The sequence below is a fragment of the Cebus imitator genome, unplaced genomic scaffold, assembly GCF_001604975.1.
Source record: "Cebus imitator isolate Cc_AM_T3 unplaced genomic scaffold, Cebus_imitator-1.0 Scaffold410, whole genome shotgun sequence".
NCBI lineage: Eukaryota > Metazoa > Chordata > Mammalia > Primates > Cebidae > Cebus > Cebus imitator.
In genome coordinates this window covers 1,196,070-1,216,170 of record NW_016107725.1, presented here as the reverse complement: position 1 = coordinate 1,216,170, position 20,101 = coordinate 1,196,070, and the positions used below count along the sequence as shown (strand labels likewise).

General features: G+C 40.1%; 1 protein-coding gene across 3 annotated transcripts in view; it reads right to left on the bottom strand.

Moving 5' to 3' along the window:
* Window positions 1-16,894, bottom strand: part of MTHFS (methenyltetrahydrofolate synthetase) — a 26,966-nt gene extending 10,072 nt beyond the window's left edge. Inside the window, exons 1-2 of one of the 3 annotated variants that reach the window (XM_017509204.2) lie at window positions 16,680-16,894; window positions 10,192-10,453 (exon numbers count right to left, since the gene is read on the bottom strand). In XM_017509204.2, the coding sequence (XP_017364693.1) occupies window positions 10,192-10,399 (208 nt within the window). In that variant the 5' untranslated portion in view covers window positions 10,400-10,453; window positions 16,680-16,894. The other 2 variants (XM_017509202.2, XM_017509203.2) reach the window with 2 other exon arrangements.
* Between the last annotated feature and the right edge of the window lie 3,207 nt (window positions 16,895-20,101).

The following is a 20,101-nucleotide window of genomic DNA, read 5'->3' as shown; positions in this document are numbered from 1 at the left end:
AAAAAAAAAAAAAAAAAAAAAAAAGATGAGCTCTCAAAGTCACTATTCTTAATTAATTATTGTACCGCATGATTTCTGAGCCTTTAGAGTTTAGTAAAAAGGAAACTTTTGCCTGCCTTTCACCATTTTTTTTACTGAGCTGTTAAATGACCACTTGGAAGTCCTGCAACCTCTCTGGTTCAGTACATTTAACTAAAATAAAATTACACGGTGCATTGTATTTCTCCTGCTTGCTCTCTTCTTGCACACCTAAGAGGACTCATAGTCCAGCTAATAAGAGCCTTGTGCCATCTAGAACAAATTCTATGACAGCAAATCTATGAGAAAGTTATCTATTATTTTGGAATAACAGTACCTGGATTTTATACAAAGTCCTTTTCCAGTGACTTCCAAGTGCCTCTTTCACTGCAACTAGCCTTGTTGTCTTTTTCTGGTGGAGGAGAAACTTCTGGTGGAGGAGAAACTTGCTCTAAAAACCCATAATCTAGCCACGCACAATCCCAGCATTTTGGGAGGCCAAGGCAGGTAGATCACGAGGTCAGGAGTTCGAGACCAGACTGAACAACATGGTGAAACCCCATCTCTACCAAAAATACAAAAATCAGCCTGGCGTGATGGTACCCACCTGTAATCCCAGCTACTCTCAGGAGGCTGAGGCAGGAGAATTGCTTGAACCTGGGAGGCAGAGGTTGCAGTGAGCCAAGATCACACCACTGCACTCCAGCCTGGGTGACAGAACATGACTCCATCTCAAAAACAAACAGAAAAACCATAATCCTCCCTAAAACCTTCTAAAACAGCTTGACAGGAAAAAAAGCAGAAAAACGTTTCTAAAGATTGGTACCTCAATCAAAATTTAATGGAATCAAATCAATAAATAGTCACTACTAATAACTCATTTTATGGAAGGCCCTGTCCAAGGAACTACAGAGAACATAGAGATAAAATACTGTCCGCGCCCTCTAGGACTGACACCCTGGTCAGCTAAAAATTCATCTCATCAGTTGTCTGTAAAGAGATAATTAAATAATTGCAATAAGGGGTAGAATAACGTAAGTTCCAAGGTAATGGGTATAAAGTAAGAAAGCTGGATTTCTTTGAGAAGGGAGTTAAACACAGGAAAACCTCACTAGGGAGGTGGCCTATTGTATCAGCCATGAAAGGGCATCTTTTCGAGAGGAAAAGTCTTTTGGAAACAAGAACACCTGGGTTTTAGCCCTCCTCTTTTTGACTGTGTGACTTCAGACAAATCATTTCTCACCTAGGCCTGTTCTCTTATATACAAAATGAAAAACTGGCTTAGATGATCTTCAAATCCTTTCCAATTCAGATAATCCCCAATGTGCCAATTAAACGACTAAAGGATATACAAATTGGGAGGCTGCAGACAAATCCATCTCTGTGGACTAACAATAAATTCGTAAAACACTGACATCTGCTGGAAATTGAGAATCCATTCTCAATCCCTTTAAGAAATAGCCTTTAAAAACCTACCCTTGAATACTTTGTTTTGAAAACATGTTATCAAGGATGCAAGTTTCTTTTGAACTTAAGAAAATTTTGAATAACTTTAAAATTCCTTCAGAAATTTCTGTATCCATTTGTAAATTCGGACCTGTGCTCCTACACTTTCCCATATGACAAAAATAACCAGCTTAACAACACAAGGGACAAATTTCTATTTGCAAGAATAACAAATATAAACTGATCTGGAATATACTTAACAATACACCTGAATAGGAGCTGTGCAGTAACAACATGACTAGAAGCAAAAGCACTTACAAAGGAACACGGCAAAGTCCTGGAATAAATGGGGAGGCACACCATATTCCTGAAGAACTGAATATTGCACAGAAATCCCTTTCCCCCAAATTAATCTACAAATTTAACACAATTCCAATCAAGCTCTCAAGGGGATTTTGGAGGAGAAACTAACAAAATTCTTTTAAAGTTAATCTTTAAAAATAAATTTAGAATAGTCAGCTGAATTTTTCAAATTAGAATAATGGGGCAGAACTCACGCTACCAGGTATTAAAATCCATTGAACAGCCAAAATACAGCTACATTAATCAAAAGACCATGACACTAGTGCCAAAATAGGCAAACAGATACATGGAAAAGACAAAAACATCCAGATACAGACCCAAACATATATAAGAATTTTGTTCGTGAAAATGGTGAATCCCCAGCCAGCAAGGAAAGGGTAGATTATTCACTAAATGTGTTTGGACACCTGGCTAGCATTTATTTATAAAATTTATATTTTCTCCCTGTATATACAGAGATTCAAATATAAATTCAAAAAGGATTAAGACTTTAACATTTAACAACACAAAATACTAAGATGAAATGAAGATTTGTATAAACTGAAGTAAAACCTCCTAAAAATAAAGCCAAAGGCAAAAATCCTAAAAGACTTTACTAACAATGTTTTAAGGCATCTGCATGCTCCCCGCAAAAATACAAAAAAATAAGAAAAGGTTTAAAAATGGATACAAATAATTCGAAGCATACATGGCAGACTAATGGTTAATATTTTAATATATATAGAATTGTTACCAACCTGGAAGAAAATAAATGAATACCAAAAGAAAGATAAATTCCTAGCAAGAAATGGGACAAAGAACAGCACTTTACTAAAGATGAATTAAAAGGGTTAAAAAACATTTTTAAAAGCTTAGTATATATTTTGAAATTTTCATAACGAGTGTATTTTAACCATTATAACTTTGAAAAGAAGCAAGGAGAAATTAAAATTTAAGAATTATCCTGGCCAGGTACGGTGGCTCAAGCCTGTAATCCCAGCACTTTGGGAGGCCGAGGCGGGTGGATCACGAGGTCAAGAGATCGAGACCATCCTGGTCAACATGGTGAAACCCTGTCTCTACTAAAAATACAAAAAATTAGCTGGGCATGGTGGTGCGTGCCTGTAATCCCAGCTACTCAGGAGGCTGAGGCAGGAGAATTGCCTGAACCCAGGAGGCGGAGGTTGCGGTGAGCCAAGATCGCGCCATTGCAGTCCAACCTGGGTAACATGAATGAAACTCCATCTCAAAAAAAAAAAAAAGAATTATCCTTTTGATTAGTTATTCAAAACAAAACCAGAAACACTGATAAGACAAAATTAAGTAACTTCTAAGGTTGAAAATTCACACAGCAGGGTTATAAGATGCCCAAAACGAATTTCTGCTGAGAATAATTTTTTTCAATACATTAACATTTCCTTTACAGTGTAGTTTTTTGAGAGACTTATTAAAAGGAGTATATTTCCTTCTGATAAAACCTTATGGCAAACTACTATTCAAAATTAAAGACTTGACTCAGATACAACTGCCCTTCTAAAGCCTTCTCACGCACTTCAGGCAAAGAAAACTCTCCATCCTGGGTCCCCAGAGCACCCTGGGCACATCCCAATGGGATCCTTAGCACCAGGATTGAAATCACTCATTCATGTTGAATAGTCATCATCTCATCATCATCATCATCATCATCAAGCACTTCTATGCAGTGGCACTGTACTAAAAGCTTTATGTAAATTTCCTATCTTCAAAACAATGCAGTGAAGCAGATATTATTATCCTCATTTTCAAATGATCAGAGGCTTAGGTGAAGGGGTTTACTCATGTTCACTCAGCTAGTATGCAGCAGAGTCAGTAAACTCAACTCCACCTGAGACCAAAACCTCAGCCTAACCACTGCTTATCCATTCTCCTTCTCCACACACCTGTCTTCCCCAACAAAGTGTGAGCTCCTATGGCCAGACACCACTGCACCTTATTTATCTTTTTGTTTCCAGGGCATCACATGGGGGCTGCCACACAACTGGTAGTCATTACTGCATGTTCATTTGTTATTTCAGCCATTCACTCAGGGAAAGTTCAACATACCCTCATACGCTGGTGATGAGTACGTAGGGTAGCATAATCTTTTTTGGTAAGCAGTACAGAAACATCTACAAAAATTTAGAATTCACAGCCATTTCATGGATAGAAGTTGATCCCATGGACTTACTTGCATAACTATGTAAAAACATCTCTATCAGGATGTTCTTTATTATCATTATTCCTATTTGAAATATCTAAAAAACAGAAGCAACCTAAATAGCTATCAACAGAAGATTGGTTAAATAACTTAGAGCACATCCATGCTATGTAACCATTTAAAACACTGTGCTAAGTCTATGTGTTGCTATGAAACGAATTCCATGGTTTATTAACAAGTGAAAAAGCAGGATGCAGAACAAAGCCTGAAGTCCAATCCTATCTGGATTTTTTTTTTTGATTAGTTCATTTAAGATGCTTTTAATAGTATACTTTAGGGAGCCATACGTACTGACAGAAAAAGACACAAAATCTAAACTGACAAAATAGCCTTGCTTTCATAACTGAGTAAAATACAACAGGAGAACTGACACATTTTTTAGTAACTGTTTAAATTCAGCATCAACAGAATTTTACTTTGAAGAATTATGTTTTTTTTTTAAATTAAGCACCTTTATTCATCGAACAGAAGCTATTAAGCATTAATAATTTCAGGTAGGATTGAGTTCCTTGTACTGTTGAACCTTCCCTGGAAGAGGCAACATAAATGATAGGTTGTTTTCAAAAACCATGAAATACTACTATCCTTCCAGAGCAATAGGGAACTAGCATAAACCAGGGCTTAAAATCACTTTCCCTTTGGTATGGTACTCATAAACCACTCAGAAAATTAGTCTTAACAGACATTTTCCCCCAATTATAAACAATACAGAAATACTGAAAGCTGGCTATGAACAAGAACATCAAAAAGATCTACTTTTGAACATTTTTCACCAGTTTGTTTTTGCCCTCACTTTCCTGCAACAAGATCTGCAAATGATTGTCTTCTATTGGCATTGCCCAGATTTTTGTATTTGAACTAGAGGGTGTTGGTGATTGAACTATTAGCTACCTGGATTGCATTATCACAGTTCTTTGCTTACATTTCAAGAAGACTATTTGAGGAAGGAAAAAAAAATGGGTGCCCTGTTTCAGAGTCTCCTGTAACACTGAACATTGTACTGGGAGGTACTTCATATTCACAGTTTTTGATTCACAGGAGTTTCTTTGAAACAAGCCTACTTGATTTCATCCTTTCAGTGATGTCCACTGTTTACAAGCCAGGGCACTACTATAATAAAAAATCTTATGGGAAAAAGAAAAGGAAAATGCATGGTTTCACCATTATAAAGTATAACACAATTTCCTGTGTTCTGTAACAAAATGAGATCCTTTGGTAATAAATTCTAAACGAAATCTGGTGGAGAACAAATTGCTCAATTTTAAAATCTAGATTTCTCTAATGATGGCTTCTACTTAACGCTTTTCATGACGTTACAAGATCAAATTACTAAAACTTGCAATAAAAAGTAGAATCTAGGAATTTTTGCCAAGACAAACTGAAAAAATTCTAGTGGTATCTTTGTAAAAGAGTAGCAAATACTTAAGGTATGTAATATAGTCTCCTTCCATATGTAAGAGGAAATCTGTGCTTAACTGGCTAAGTATGTGGAAAAGAAGTGTAAAACTTTCTAGATCAAGCCAGGTGGTTTTCTGCTTAGAAGAACCTGTTATTGCAGAAGGCTATTACTTAAAACACGTTATTTGTGAAAAATCCACTTGTTGAAATGTCACTTTAGTCAAAATATTAGCAGATCAGAATCTGGAGTCTGGGTGTGTGGATGGGATGGCTGTGCTGGGGCAGACATTCATCATGATTTACAATGTAAACTGCTTTGCATTTACCATGTTTTGAGGTTTCTGTATTTGATCAAAGGTATCCAGAATCATCACTTTGACAAATAAGCATTTGACAATATAAGTATACACCAAAGGATACAGTACGACTTCAGAATCAGCCCAGCAAGTTTACATGTATTTCAAAATAGGAAAAATTTGTTAGTTTATAATATAATGGAGTAATATACTTTTTTCATGTTTTCTTGAAGCAAGATTCATCACGATTGCTATTTTTTGTAAACATGACTTATATCTTTGATTTCCCTAGTTAAGAGTTATTTTTTGTCAACATATGCCATATTTCCAATAGTTGTCTGTTGATTACAGTGTACTTGAATTTCACAGTCTGTTTCTAATTGTCCTCAGAATCATTGAACTACTACAAAGTAAATACCTTATCTTCTCACCACCCCTTCACCAAAGACCTATGTTATGACCACACTGAAGACATAAATTTTGCCATTAGTAGCTCTAACAAATTATTAGGAAAGTTTATGCTTAAAATAATTTATATTGTCAGTGTCAGTGCAAAGGCAGTTTCTTAAAGACAGTTAATGAAGGTGATCAACCACTTAAGGAGGAGAGGTTCCAGAACTGCAGTATCACCCTGGAAGTGGAGCCCAGTGACACCATCGAAAATGTGAAGGCCAAGATCCAGCATAAGGAAGGAATCCCCCCCGACCAGCAGAGGCTCATCTTTGCAGGCAAGCAGCTGGAAGACGGCCGCACTCTTTCTGATTACAACATCCGGAAAGAGTCGACCCTGCACCTGGTCCTGCGTCTGAGGGGTGGCTGTTAATTCTTCAGTCTTGCATTCGCAGCGCCCAGTGATGGCAATACGCTGCACTATAGCCATTTGCCCCAACTTAAGTTTAGAAGTTACAAGTTTCAGTAATAGCTGAACCTGTTCAAAATGTTAATAAAGGTTTTGTTGCATGGTAGCATCAAAAAAAAATTTTTTTTAATTTTTTTTTAAATATTTTTTAAAAGGATACAAATATATACGTCTAGAAGGATACACAGTATGTTAACACTGGTCACATCTGGGGAATAGGCTGGGAAAAAGAGAGGTGGGACTTTTTCTTTTATACCCTTCTAAACCATTTAAGTTATTGACCATGTAATTAGTTACACTGGCATATAACTACTTTGATGAATGAATGAATCGTTGCTCTACTGTTTAGGTTTTTTTCTTCCTTTTCATTGTTTTTAACACCAACATAGACTAAGATGAAGTACAGTTAACTTGGGTTGGCCTAAGTAGCTGTGTATCAATCCTCTCATATTCCTGCTTGGTCATTCAAAGATTATATCGTTATCTTAAAGATTTGGCAGCTTGTACAGATATGCTTCCTTCTCACCACCAAAAAAACTTAACTATAAGTAACATCAACCTTTCCCTCATATTTTATTTGTTAAACTTACATGAGAGAGGCAAGTCATACTTGGAGGCAACCAATTAAATCTGCTTTTATTTACAGTTTATCACTAACTGAACATACAGCTAAAAATACAAAGTTACTACTCTTGGAAGGGGAAACTGAAAATGCTGATGGGTGAGTGGCAGGACAGTCCTTATATTCTAATGTCCTACTCTCATTGATTGTATCAGCCCTCACAAAAGACCATCTTGCCTAAAGTTACCATTCCTTATTCCAGCATCCCTTTATCATTTTATCCTGCCCTTTCTACAGCAAAAAGAGGTACAAAAAAAACCCTCTCTTTACCTGTAGTCTCTTAATTCTAGCAAATTAATATCCATTTCTATATATTTAAAGATTCCGCTGTTTTCTTCTTTTAGCTAACCCTTTCCAAATTTATATTTATAGTTTCTCTCTACTTTTATAAATTATACTAGGCTACAAAATAGTTTCAAAAACACTTCACCTAGAAATCCTCATCTAGAAAAAGGCAAATTGATCTTTGCCTGTCCACATTTGGCATGGCCTCATCCCCTAGCCACTAAGCTCCCTGTTTGTAATCTCAGGGCTCACCCAAAGACCACACTCTGACGAATCCTGAATCAGTATCGCCTATGTCCTGACCGCCAGATCTATACATCCAACTAGCCATCTACCAACATTTCTGGGAGACCCCAGAGCCACCTCAAATGGGATTCACAATCTATACCCCAACTCCCCCCATCTGCTCTCTCTCCTGCATTCTTTGCCTGGGTTAAGAGCATCACATGCAAATGGCAAAGCCAGACTGTCCTTCAACAGCCTCAAGTGGCCAGTCACCAAGGCCTGGAGACTCTACATTCTGCATGTGTCAGAACTTGTTCCATCCTCTCAGTTTCTGAAAGTGGTCATCATTTCTCATCCATTTGAAGCCATCAGATTCCCAATGGACAGCTCACTCCTAGTCTCTTTGGCCTTCATCTCGCCCCGCCTGTTCTCCTTATTGCTAGCAGAAGAACCTTTCCAAAACATAGAACTGGTCATGTCACTACTCTTAAAGTCTTTTGATAACTAACTCCCAGCACCTACAGAATAAAGTTCAAATCCCAGGTGTGTGGCATGCAATACCCTTCACAATGTGGACCTCCAGCCTCAGCTCAGGCCACGACAACAACTGAACCACAACCTGCATTTAGCTGAGTGCAGCAGAGGCTGCTGGTTGCCCACCTGGACATCATTCTCCTTTTCCTCCTTAGTAACAGAAAAATGAGTTTATTTATGAAGCCATGAATCTCACTGCAACACTACATTTCTCACCTTACTTAATATAAAGAAAATGTGTCAACTAACAGGCAAAACATCCAGCTAGCATCAAAACGGCAGGATCAAATTCACACATAACAATATTAACCTTAAATGTAAATGGCCTAAATGCCCCAATCAAAAGACACAGAATGGCAAATTGGATAAAAAGTCAAGACCCATCGGTGTGCTGTATTCAGGAAACCCATCTCATGGGCAAGGACACACAGAGACTCAAAATAAAGGGTTGGAGGAAGATTTACCAAGCAAATGGAGGGCAAAGAAAAGCAGCAGTTGTAATCCCAGTCTCTGATAAAATGGACTTTAAACCAACAATGATCAAAAGAGACAAAGAAGGGCATTACATAATGGTAAAAGGATCAATGCATCAAGAAGAGCTAAAGATCCTAAATATACACACACCCAAATACAGGAGCACCTAGATACATAAAGCAGTTCTTGATGACCTACAAAGAGACTGAGACTCCTACACAATTATAGTGGGAGACTTTAATACTCCACTGTCAGTATTAGACAGATCAATGAGAAAGAAGATTAACAAAGATATCCAGGACTTGAACTCAGATCAGGACCAAGCAGACCTAACAGACATCTACAGAAATCTCCATCCCAAATCCACAGAATATACATTCTTCTCGGTACCACATCACAACTACTCTAAAACTGACCACATAATTGGAAATAAATCGCTCCTCAGCAAATGCAAAAGAACGGAAATCGTAACAAACACTCTCAGACTTCAGGGAAATCAAATTAGAACTCAGAATCAAGAAACTAACTCAGAATCACACAACTTCATGGAGAATGACCCACTGGCTCCTGAATGTTGACTGGATAGACAATGAAATGAAGGCAGAAATAAAGATGTTCTTCAAAACCAACGAGAACAAAGATACAACATACCAGAATCTCTGGGACACATTTATAACCGTGTCCAGAGGGAAATTTATAGCAATAAATTGCCCACCAGAGAAGCAAGAAAAGATCTAAAATTGACACCCTATCATCAAAATTGAAAGAGCTAGAGAAGCAAAATCAAAAAAACTCAAAAGCTAACAGAAGACAAGAAATAACTAAGATCAGAGCAGAACTGAAAGAGATAGAGACACAAAAAACCCTTCAAAAAAAAAAATCAATAAATCCAAGAGCTGGTTTTTTGAAAAGATCAACAAAATAGACCACTAGCCAGATTAATAAAAAAGAAAAGAGCAAAGAATCAAATAGATGCAATAAAAAATGAAAAAGGGGATATCAGCGATTCCACAGAAATACAAACTACCATCAGAGATTACTACAAACAACTTTATGCACATAAACCAGTAAACTTGGAAGAAATGGATAAATTCCTGGACACTTGCACCCTCCCAAGCCTAAACCAGGAAGAAGTTGAACCCTTGAACAGACGATTAACAAGGGCTGAAGTTGAGGCAGCAATTAATAGCCTACCAACCAAAAAAAAGCCCAGGGCCACACAGGTTCACAGCTGAATTCTACCAGATGCACAAAGAGGAGCTGGTACCATTCCTTCTGAAACTATTTCAAAAGGCATCACATCCTAAACAAGGTAATACAGGTGTCTTGGAACATAGGCAAAATACAAATTAATCCCCACCGGAAAAGTGGCTTCCAGTGACCCACACATGACAGGTGGATCTGAGCTCTAATGACCAGTCAGAATCTAACAATATCCTAACACCATAATACTCACCTGTGGACAAGGCCTCCTCCCGAATGTCACCCTCACCAGGCTGAGGAATATTCCAGGACGTTTTGGGAAGTGAAGAAATCTCCTCTGGTGATTCTATTCTCACCATATCCATGTGACTGCTCTGGAACTGGTACCGAGGGATGAAGCAGATTTTGCCTCGCCGGAAAATGTCCTTGATGATCTCTTCCGTCTCAATTTCATCTTGCATGCTCAGAAAGATGGAAATTCTTTTGGCCTTTTGATACTGACTGTGGGCAATCACCTAAATGGGAAATTATGGCAATTATATTTTCCAAGACTAAATTTAGCAACTCCCCTTAACGGTTCCTCCTTTCTCTCTCAGCCTTCTACAATTTCTTTAAATGTTATAAAGAAAAAAAAAAAGGGCAGAGTGATACAGCGGGTCAGACAGTGATGCATCCTAAGGGCTTTTAGTTTGGGACCCAGCACTTACCTGCTCCTTTTATCGCTTCCTGGCACACCCACTCGGGTAGGTGTGAAAACTCATTAAAAGGTCACTATGGAGACAAGCTGTCTTTCTAGAGAATTCCAGGCTTGATTCCCGCCTACCCATTTCAGTAGTCTTTGGTCATTTCACATGCTTCCCCGACAGTCTGCTTTCTCTCTGAACCTTGGCTCCCATAAGCTCCTCCACTCCTTGGATTGTCAGGCTTCTCTCTCCTCCCAAATCCAACCCATTTAAAGCCCAGTGCAAGCCCTAACTTTTCCTAACTTCTGCAGAACACTTCACTACCTTTAGAGTTAATATATAACTTAATAATGATGTACTGTCATGAATGGATCATGAATTGTTTCATGTGCCCTAAATGTGGTATCCCTAACCGGTCCATGCACTGAGCTCTCTGAGGCAGAGACCATGTCTTACAATTCTCTCTTAGCTCTACCAACCCCATCCCATTTCCTAAAATTCATCTGTTCAATTGAATATTAAAATATTCACAATTATGGGGTGGGGGCAGATCCTGATGAAAGAAACCATATTCAGCTGAATCATTTATCAGGCAGGAGAAGGGAACTGAGCTTTGCTCATCATAGAAATGTCAACACTCTCAGGAACTTATCCAGACTCAGAAGTTAGCCCTTAGCCCTCTTTTTCTCTTTTTTCATTTTTTTTTTTTCTTTTTTCTTTTTAAAGACAGGGTATCCCTCTTTTGCTCAAGCTGGAGTGTAGTACTGCAATCTGCAACTTCTATCTCTTGGGCTCAGGTGATCCTCTCAACTCAGCCTCCGGAGTAGCTGGGACCACAGGCACATGCCACCATGTCCGGCTGATTTTTTGTATTTTTTGTGGAGACAGCGTTTCACCATGTAACTCAGGCTGGTCTCGAACTCCTGAGCTCAAGTGATCCACCCACCTGGGCCTCCCAAAGTGCTGGGATTACAGGTGTGAGCCACTATGACTGGCCAGCTCTTTTTTTCCTTTCCTTTTCTGTTCTTCCCTGTTCTCCAAACTAAAAAGAAAAGAATACTTTTATTCTTTATAGGACTTCTTAGAACTTTTGTTATTATTATATATTTTTAAGCCATAAAAGTAGCTTAAAAGTATGAATGGCAGAAAGATACAGGAACAGAAAGTCAAGTTATTACTAATAAAAAAGGAAACAGAAATTAAGTAGATAGAGCACATCAAACTAAACCAAGGAAGAAAGTTAACTCTCACACTCTGAAAAGTTACAAAATTGTTTTGAGGCCTGAAACAGGCAAAGAAAGGAAATGTGAAACCCAGACTTGGGCAGGCCTGGGGCTATTGGCATCCAAGTACTATATGAGAAAGTTAGGTATCCTTTTTGCTCTCTTGACAGCAGAATACAGAAGATCAAGATTTAATAAGCAGTAATAAATATCAGTTAACACTCAGTGTGAGACTGTGCACACACTTATCTTCCTCCCTCAAATCCCATTTATAGGATGGTAAAGAAACACAAAAAAGAAAAACCATTACAGCACTGAGAATAAGAGAACAAAGACCTGACTACTTTCTTTAAGACAATGAGTGGATGGGACAGTATTTTACTGACAAAACAGCAGCAGATCACAACACTCAGAGAAGAAGGATGCAGGATAGGCAGAATCCATTCCTCCCTTGGAATCCCAAAGCAAACCATAAAAGGCAGAGGAAATCCCCATTAGCTATGATACTTTCATTCACAAATATGTACAGATAATAAAAGATCATCAAACATTCTGAAAAGCAAAAATACAAAATGGATGGGAAAAAAAAACAAGAAGGGAAGAAAAAAATGGACAAAGATGACAGATAATTTTTTGAAATTCTAATTCGTTTTCTCAGACAAACTCAAGAAGAAAATTGCATTTCTTTATTTTATTTTATTTTTTTTTTGGTATGAAGTTTCACTCTTATTGCCCAGGATGATCTCAGCTCACTGCAACCTCTGCCTCCCAGGTTCAAGCGATTCTCCTGCCTCAGCCTCCCAAATAGCTGGGATTACAGGCATGCACCACAACACCTGGCTAATTTTGTATTTTTAGTAAAGACAGGGTTTCTCCATGTTGGTCAGGCTGGTCTCGAACTCCTGACCTCAGATGGTCTGCCCTCCTCAGCCTCCCAAAGTGCTGGGATTACAGGCATTTCTAAAACAATAGACTGCTCTGGGGAGGAAGCAATCAGAGAATTATGAAATAATCACTGGGAACTACAATTGTGATTAGCAAAATTAAAACAACTTAGGAGAAAGCCTTGGAGTAGGGGGGGAAAGGCAAAAATAGGAAAAATGAAAAAAATGTTAAGAACCAGAGAAGATCAATCTATGACTTTTATTATCTGATCAACGAGAGTTCCAGAAAGACACAAAGGAAAAAAAATAATCAAAGGAGATACACTTGGCTCATGCCTGTAATCCCAGCACTTTGGAAGGCCAAGGCGGGTAGATCACGTGAGGTCAGGAGTTTGAGACCAGCCTGACCAACGTGGTGAAACCCCATCTCTAGTAAAAATACAAAATTAGCCGGGCACAGTGGTACATGCTTATAGTCCCAGCTACTTGAGAGGCTGAGGCAGAAGAACCACCTGAACCCAGGAGGCAGATGTTGAGCCGAGATCACGCCACTGCACTCCAACCTGGGCAACAAGAGTGAAACTCCAACTCAAAAAAAAAAAAAAAAAGAAGAAGATAAATACTAGTCTCCATACTGAATAGGGGCCAAGGGGCCATGGGGGCTGAGCAGAACAAGGAAAATAATTTTAAATTTGAAATTCAAACTATCAATCAAGTATAAGGGTAAAACATTTCCTAATGTATATTTAAAAGTTTACCACCCCCATAGATACGTCCTCAAAAAAAATTATCTGAAGATACGCTCTAAAAAGATGAAGGGAAAAGAATGCAGGAAAGACAAAGATGCTAGACTCAAAAAGCAGCCCTAACTCAGAAGTGGAGTGAGGAGGAACCCCAGGGCAATGGCTGTGCAATGGGCCAGGGGCAATCAGACCACAAAAAGCAAGAGGCTGGAGTGTTTTCAAAAAGAAAGTGGATTTATTTTAACAGACAATGAAAAAGAATTGATTGATAAGATAAACGCATATTCTTGACTTGTCAAAAACGGAAAAATAAAGGCAATCAGAAGCTCCTGGAGAAATACAGAACTAAATTAGACATATACTCCAAATGAGAACAAAGCAAAATAGAGAATGGTTTTGAGCAATTATGGGGGGGAAAAGAAAAGCTTTGGTACTGACACTTGGAACATTACCTTCCGAGCTACACATATCTAGTGACATAAAGTTATAAGTCTTTTCTTACATATTTAATCATACAACTTGGTTCTATGATGAATACCATCTGTAGAACAAAAATACAAAGAATAATTCAGTGCTCTACATATTTTTGTAAATACTGTTTACTGTAAATACTATTTCCTGAAATCTCAAGTTTGGAAATCGGTCACAAATACTGCTCAGTAGACTCATAGTTACAGAACAAAGTTTAAATATTACAAAACTTGACAACATAACAATATAGATGTCAGAAACTGACAAAGGGAGTAGAAAACATAGTGAGTAAAAGGGCACTAATTTTCTCATCTTAGTTATGGACTCAAGATATGACATAAAGCTGAATTTCTTTACCATATAAATTACTTCTCTGACAAATTTCTGAATTATAAAAAGGTGCAGTGCCAATAAGAATAAATATGCTTTTCTAAATGAAAAACATAATTTAACACCTTTATTGAGCATTCACTATGGCAAAACACTACACAGTACACTGATGTTTCCAGCAATGATCCATTGGTTAGTCATGAAATCAACAGTGGGCTACAATCAGAATTTTTAAATGAAATAGAATAGAAAATATTAAAGTTCAAGTTGGGCGCAGTAGCTCACACCTGTAATCCCAGCACTTTGGGAGGCCAAGGCAGGCAGATCACTAAATCAGGAGTTTGAGACCAGACTGGCCAACATATTGAAACTCCATCTCCACTAAAGAGACCAAAAAAAAAAATTAGCTGGGCGTGGTGGGGGACGTCTGTAATCCCAGCTACTGGGGAGGCTGAAGCAGGAGAATCGCTTGAACCCGGGGGGGGGGGGGGGGGCGGGGGCGGGGGCGGGAGAGGAGGCTGCAGTAAGCCAAGATCATGCCACTGCACTCCAGCCTGGGCAACAACAGCAAGACTCCATCTCAAAAAAAAAAAAAAAAAGAAAGCTTTCCAATTCCCCCTCCCCAAGGCTATGTTTCCACAATATTACAACATTGGTGTTTACCTTTATCATATATCTGGCTTCAGTGCAATTCTTTCTTCATGTCTGTTTCCTCTCCTAGGCTCTCTGCTCCTTTAGAGCAAGAATCCTATCTTTTTCATCTCCGCAACCCAGTGCATGGCCAAGTGTGCACTACATAGGTGTTCAACATATGTGAATGAATTAGCTAAATTTTAAACAACTACATAGTAAGGACAAGAGTCTATATCTTTTATGTCTACTAAAACACCTAGCAGTGCTTCCTCATAATAGTTAAAATATTTCTGTTTGAAAGACCAAATTAGATTCCCTCATGCACACCTACATACATGAAGAGATGGGTGAAATGAGCATATTTGCTTTACTGCTTTAACCCATGGGTACCTTGAATTTAAGTAAATAATGGATAATGGAACAGTGAAGGGTAATTAAGAACGCCTGATGGTAAAACTAATTCCAAGGAACATCAAGTCTCCAAATATCCACCAGTATCTCTGAGACATGATGTTGGGAAGACAGATCATCAATCTGACTTACAAAAGAATTACAAATATGTACTTATTCAGGGGACATTAAGTTTTTCTTCCCCTTGTGTCTAACAAAAATGAGTCCCCCAAAACTCTTTAGTTTAGAACATGCCTTCACGACAGGATATGACTGCCGTTTTACTGACAAAAAAAAAAAAACCTGCCATTACATAGACTGAAAATACATAGCAGTGGAGTCAGTGAAAGTCATAAAACCAAGGTCTGCTAACCAACAAACAGGGACCCTCAGTTACTCCTCAAATTTCTGTCTTCTGCTTCCTACGTTCTTGGGATGCCTGGGTATGACAGACACGTCTTCCTTTCATTCACTCAAGAAAAAGCATTTAATGCTGAGGCCCTGGAGCTCAGGAGACACAGCCTTAGCCCTCCGTATACTTAACGGAGTGCAGTCAATATCTGAGTTCTACCCTTTGGCATCTCCACACCTGTTTGAGTGCTCCCTCGTTTGAAGCACCTGCATCTTTCTCTGGTCACTTACTGATATAACTGGAGTCTTATTCGTGGCTCTTTATCTTTAGGACTCACCTGGCGCTCAGATGTTCACCCATCTCCTCTACCACAAACTTCTGTTCTCACCCTGCTCTCACCACAGTACCGTCATCCCCACTGAGGAGTTTTCAAGCAGCACAGATGCCACTCATGCAAACGAACTCTCCTCCCAGAGAGAAATCGGTCAACCACCGCCGCCCTGTCCCTCTTCAGCCCCACAACTCTCATCTCCGGCCCCTCTCCCCGCCATAGTTCCCGAGAGCATCTGGACCAGAACGAGGGCACGTGCGCGCGCCGGGGGGGGGACGTGGGCGCGCCTGGAGGGGGACGTGCGCGCGCCGGGGCGCCTAGCCCAGCGCCTGCGCGGAGCCCGCATGGATCCGCAAGCGCCGGCCGCCAGGCCTTCAGGGGTTCTGACCGCCTCGGCTTCCGCTGCAGGCGGTCTCGCACCTTCTGGGTAAGTACGCGGGACTGGCGTAGCCGCTCCTCGGCGCTCATCGCCCGCAGACGCTGCTTCAGCTCGTTCCGCAGGCTCCGCTTGGCGCCGCTCACAGCTGCCGCCGCCATCTCACGCCCAAGCCGAGTCCGATCCCGCCCTCGGCGCCCTCGGGTTCGGTCCCCGCCCCTGGCCGCTCCCAGGTGGATACGCGGCCTAGGGGAGGGTCTGGTCTCTGGGCAGCGCCCCCCAGCCCGCCTCCGGGTCGCGGGCCGACTGCAGGTCGCGGGCCTACCTCGCCTCCGGCCCTTAGGACCCAGCCCTCGTACGGCCCCCGTGGTCCGGCCCGACCTCCCCGGCTAGCGGGATTCGTGGTGGCGCGCCGTGGCTGCCCTGCCGCCTGCCCTCCCTGGGCCCGGGCCCTCAGCGGGACCGCGGAGGTGGCAGCGCCGCCGGCGGGGATGGTGAAAGCATCTGGCAGTATCCCCGGTGCCTGGAATCTCTTGTACTGTGCAGTACTGGGGCCTCGGGCCAGAAAAGGACAAGGCAGGGCAAGGCAGTACGAGCAGCGACATTATCACGATTTCCTTCTTGTGCACACATTAGAGTAGTTACACAAAGCTACTACACACCTGTGCTACACACCTGATACAGTGTATTTTCTACTGAATACTGTAGGCAGTTGTAGCATCATGATACGTGTGTATCTAAACACAGAAAAGGTAATGTGTTGGTTGGCTACCACATCAGTAGGTATTAGGAATTTTTCAGCTCCATTATCATTTTAGGGGACCACAGTGGTTGATGGAAATGTCTCCTTATGTGATGAATGTATAGTAACAGAAACACATATGACCTACATCTGTAATTGTAATTTTTGGTAGCCACATTTTATAAAGAACAGCAGGAAAAATTAATTTTTAAGATATATTTAGACATAATTATTTCAATATGTAAATCAATATCAAATCACTAATGAGATTCTTTTCCATAACCTTCAAAATCCAATTAGTATTTAGCACTTATAGCTCATCTTAATTCAGACTAGCCACATTTCACTGCCATAGTGGACAGCAAGCACAGCTCTAGATAGAAAGCCTATTTTGTCTTCTCGTTCTTAATCGTCCAACATTGATTTCAATGTACTTATATTTGTAATATGAATTCTATTATATTGTAAAGTGCATTGTATTGAAAAATCATGAGAACAGTAAATCCAAATTAAAGCAATACCTTTGAAGCTATAAAAAGGTTGATGGTTTCTTTATAATCTATTCTCTTTTTAAACAGTTTTAAAAATACAGGATAACCCAATTAACTGGACATTTAATTTATAATCTATAATCATAGAATTCTCACTGAAAAGTACCTCTGAGATCATTTTGCCTAATGCCCTTTTAACAAATGAGGAAACTGAGGCACACACACAAAAAAAATCAGTTACCTAAGATTAGTCAACCCCTTGGTGCTTGGACCTGGACTAGAATGCAAACACCCTACTTCTTTCCACTCCATACATTTCAAAACAAGTGCCAAAATACTCGAAAACTGTTAAAACATATTTTTTTCAAATGTTCATCTAGCAAGTATTTGCATCTGCATATTACAAGGTTCCAGAACCTGGGGTTATATGCCTTCGAGTAGCTCAGAGCCTAGTGTGACTAATACTGAAACATAAACCAAACATAACTCTTTGGTAGTTGACAGACTTAAGAGCAATGTAGTGCCTTGGAATCATTTTATGGGCATCACTGGCAGAGCAGATGATACCACCAGCCAGGGGGATTTTCTTTGAAAGATAGCCTAAGAAAGCCATTTTCTGCATCCATGTTAAGTGTGGGTTGTGCTCTGAGACAGCTGTCATGACTTGACAGAGGAAGGAAACTGTCCCTCTCTTCTTCCTCTTTTTCTCCTGCCAGTACATACTCATAGATTACACTCTAGGGAGGTATCCACTTCATTGTGCTCCTTCCGAAAGCCCATGTTTTGCAAGTAAAATGAGGCCCTCTGAAATGATTTTTATTATTATGACAATAATCATTGTCTATTATCATTGAGCAGTTAACATGTCATTCTATACACATCAATGTCTAATGAAGACAGTGAACAAAGAAAATATTGATGAATTCCACCAGATGAAGATTTTTTTTTTTGAGATGCAGTCTCCCTCTGTCACCTAGCCCGGAGTGAGTGCAGTAGTATGATCTCAGCCCACTGCAACCTCCACCTCCTGGATTCAAGAGATTCTCCTCCCTCAGCCTCCCAAGTAGCTGGGACTATAGGTACGTGCCACCACACCCGGCTAATTTTTTGTACTTTTAGTAGAGACGGGGTTTCACGGTGTTAGCCAGTATGGTCTCGACCTCCTGACCTTGTGATCCACCTGCCTCTGCTTCCCAAAAGTACTGGGATTACAGGTGTGAGCCACTGTGCCTGGCCAAAAATTTTTTTTAACTATGAAAAACTAAAAAGAACAATAGTAAAATATTTACATATAGCATGGTTATATGTGTATTACATATATATTACATGTATATTACATGGTATATTACATATATGGCAGAAATCTTTACAGGCCACACCCACTGACAATAAAGCATAAAAAACTGGTCAAGAACAGCAATAGCAAAAAAGACATATGAACATATCTTTAAAATTAAAAATATACTTTAAATAAACATATCTTAAATATACATATTTTTCCACCTAGACATTTTAAATTTGGAATCAGGAGAACGAATCAATATTTCTTCAACCACACCCTGTGTAGAGCTGAAGGAGAGAACACACATAAGAACACCCACTTCTGTCAAAGCAATCCCTTTCTCCCTGGAGCCTTTACAGTTCTCCCAGCGCCACTGCAGAGGAGCCCTGCACGAGGCGTGAACACCTTCAGCATCGCAGAGGGACCCTCAGCACTGGCAATAGCACAGCAGTGTCAGAAAGCATGAGGCCACGGACCCAGGCCAGCCTCAACTGTCTCCCTGAAATCCACCCAACCACCACTTTGCTGCTTCATCAGCTGTCGCCACTTAACCTCAAAGTTGTGATATTTTGGAACCACAGGCTTGTTAAGTTGTTAAGAGTTGTTAAACTTGTTGAGAAACGTCGGAGAAAAAAAACTTCACTCATTATGCTGCAAAAAGAAATGAGGGAACATCCTGTTGTGATCAGCGTTGTATCTTGATCCGCTCTGTTAGCTGTCTCCAGAAGAAGCTGCGCAGTCGTGACAGCCGCGAGGCACACTCCACACACACACCTGGGCTTGCTCCTAGGGAAAACCTGCTCCACACACCTCCCCCACTGCCGAGTGCCACGCACACCCTGGGAACCCACCACCATAGTATTGTTCTACACACTACAGACACAATTGCAAAATAAAAACCTCAGCTGTCTGGGTGCGATGGCTCATGCCTGCAATCTCAGTATTTTCAGGCTAAGGCAGGTGGATCACTTGAGCTCAGTTCAAGACCAGCTAGGCCACACAGTGAAAGTCTGTCTCTACTAAAAATACAAAAATTAGCCGGGTGTGATGACGTACGCCTATAGTCCCAGCTACTCAGGAGGCTGAATCTGGAGGATTTCTTGAACCAGAGAGATTAAGGCTGCAGTGAGCTGAGACTACACCACTGTATTCCAGTCTGGGCAACAGAGCAAGATTCTGTCTCAAAAAATATATGTAAAAATAAAAATTTCTGCAATCATTTAGTAATCGTA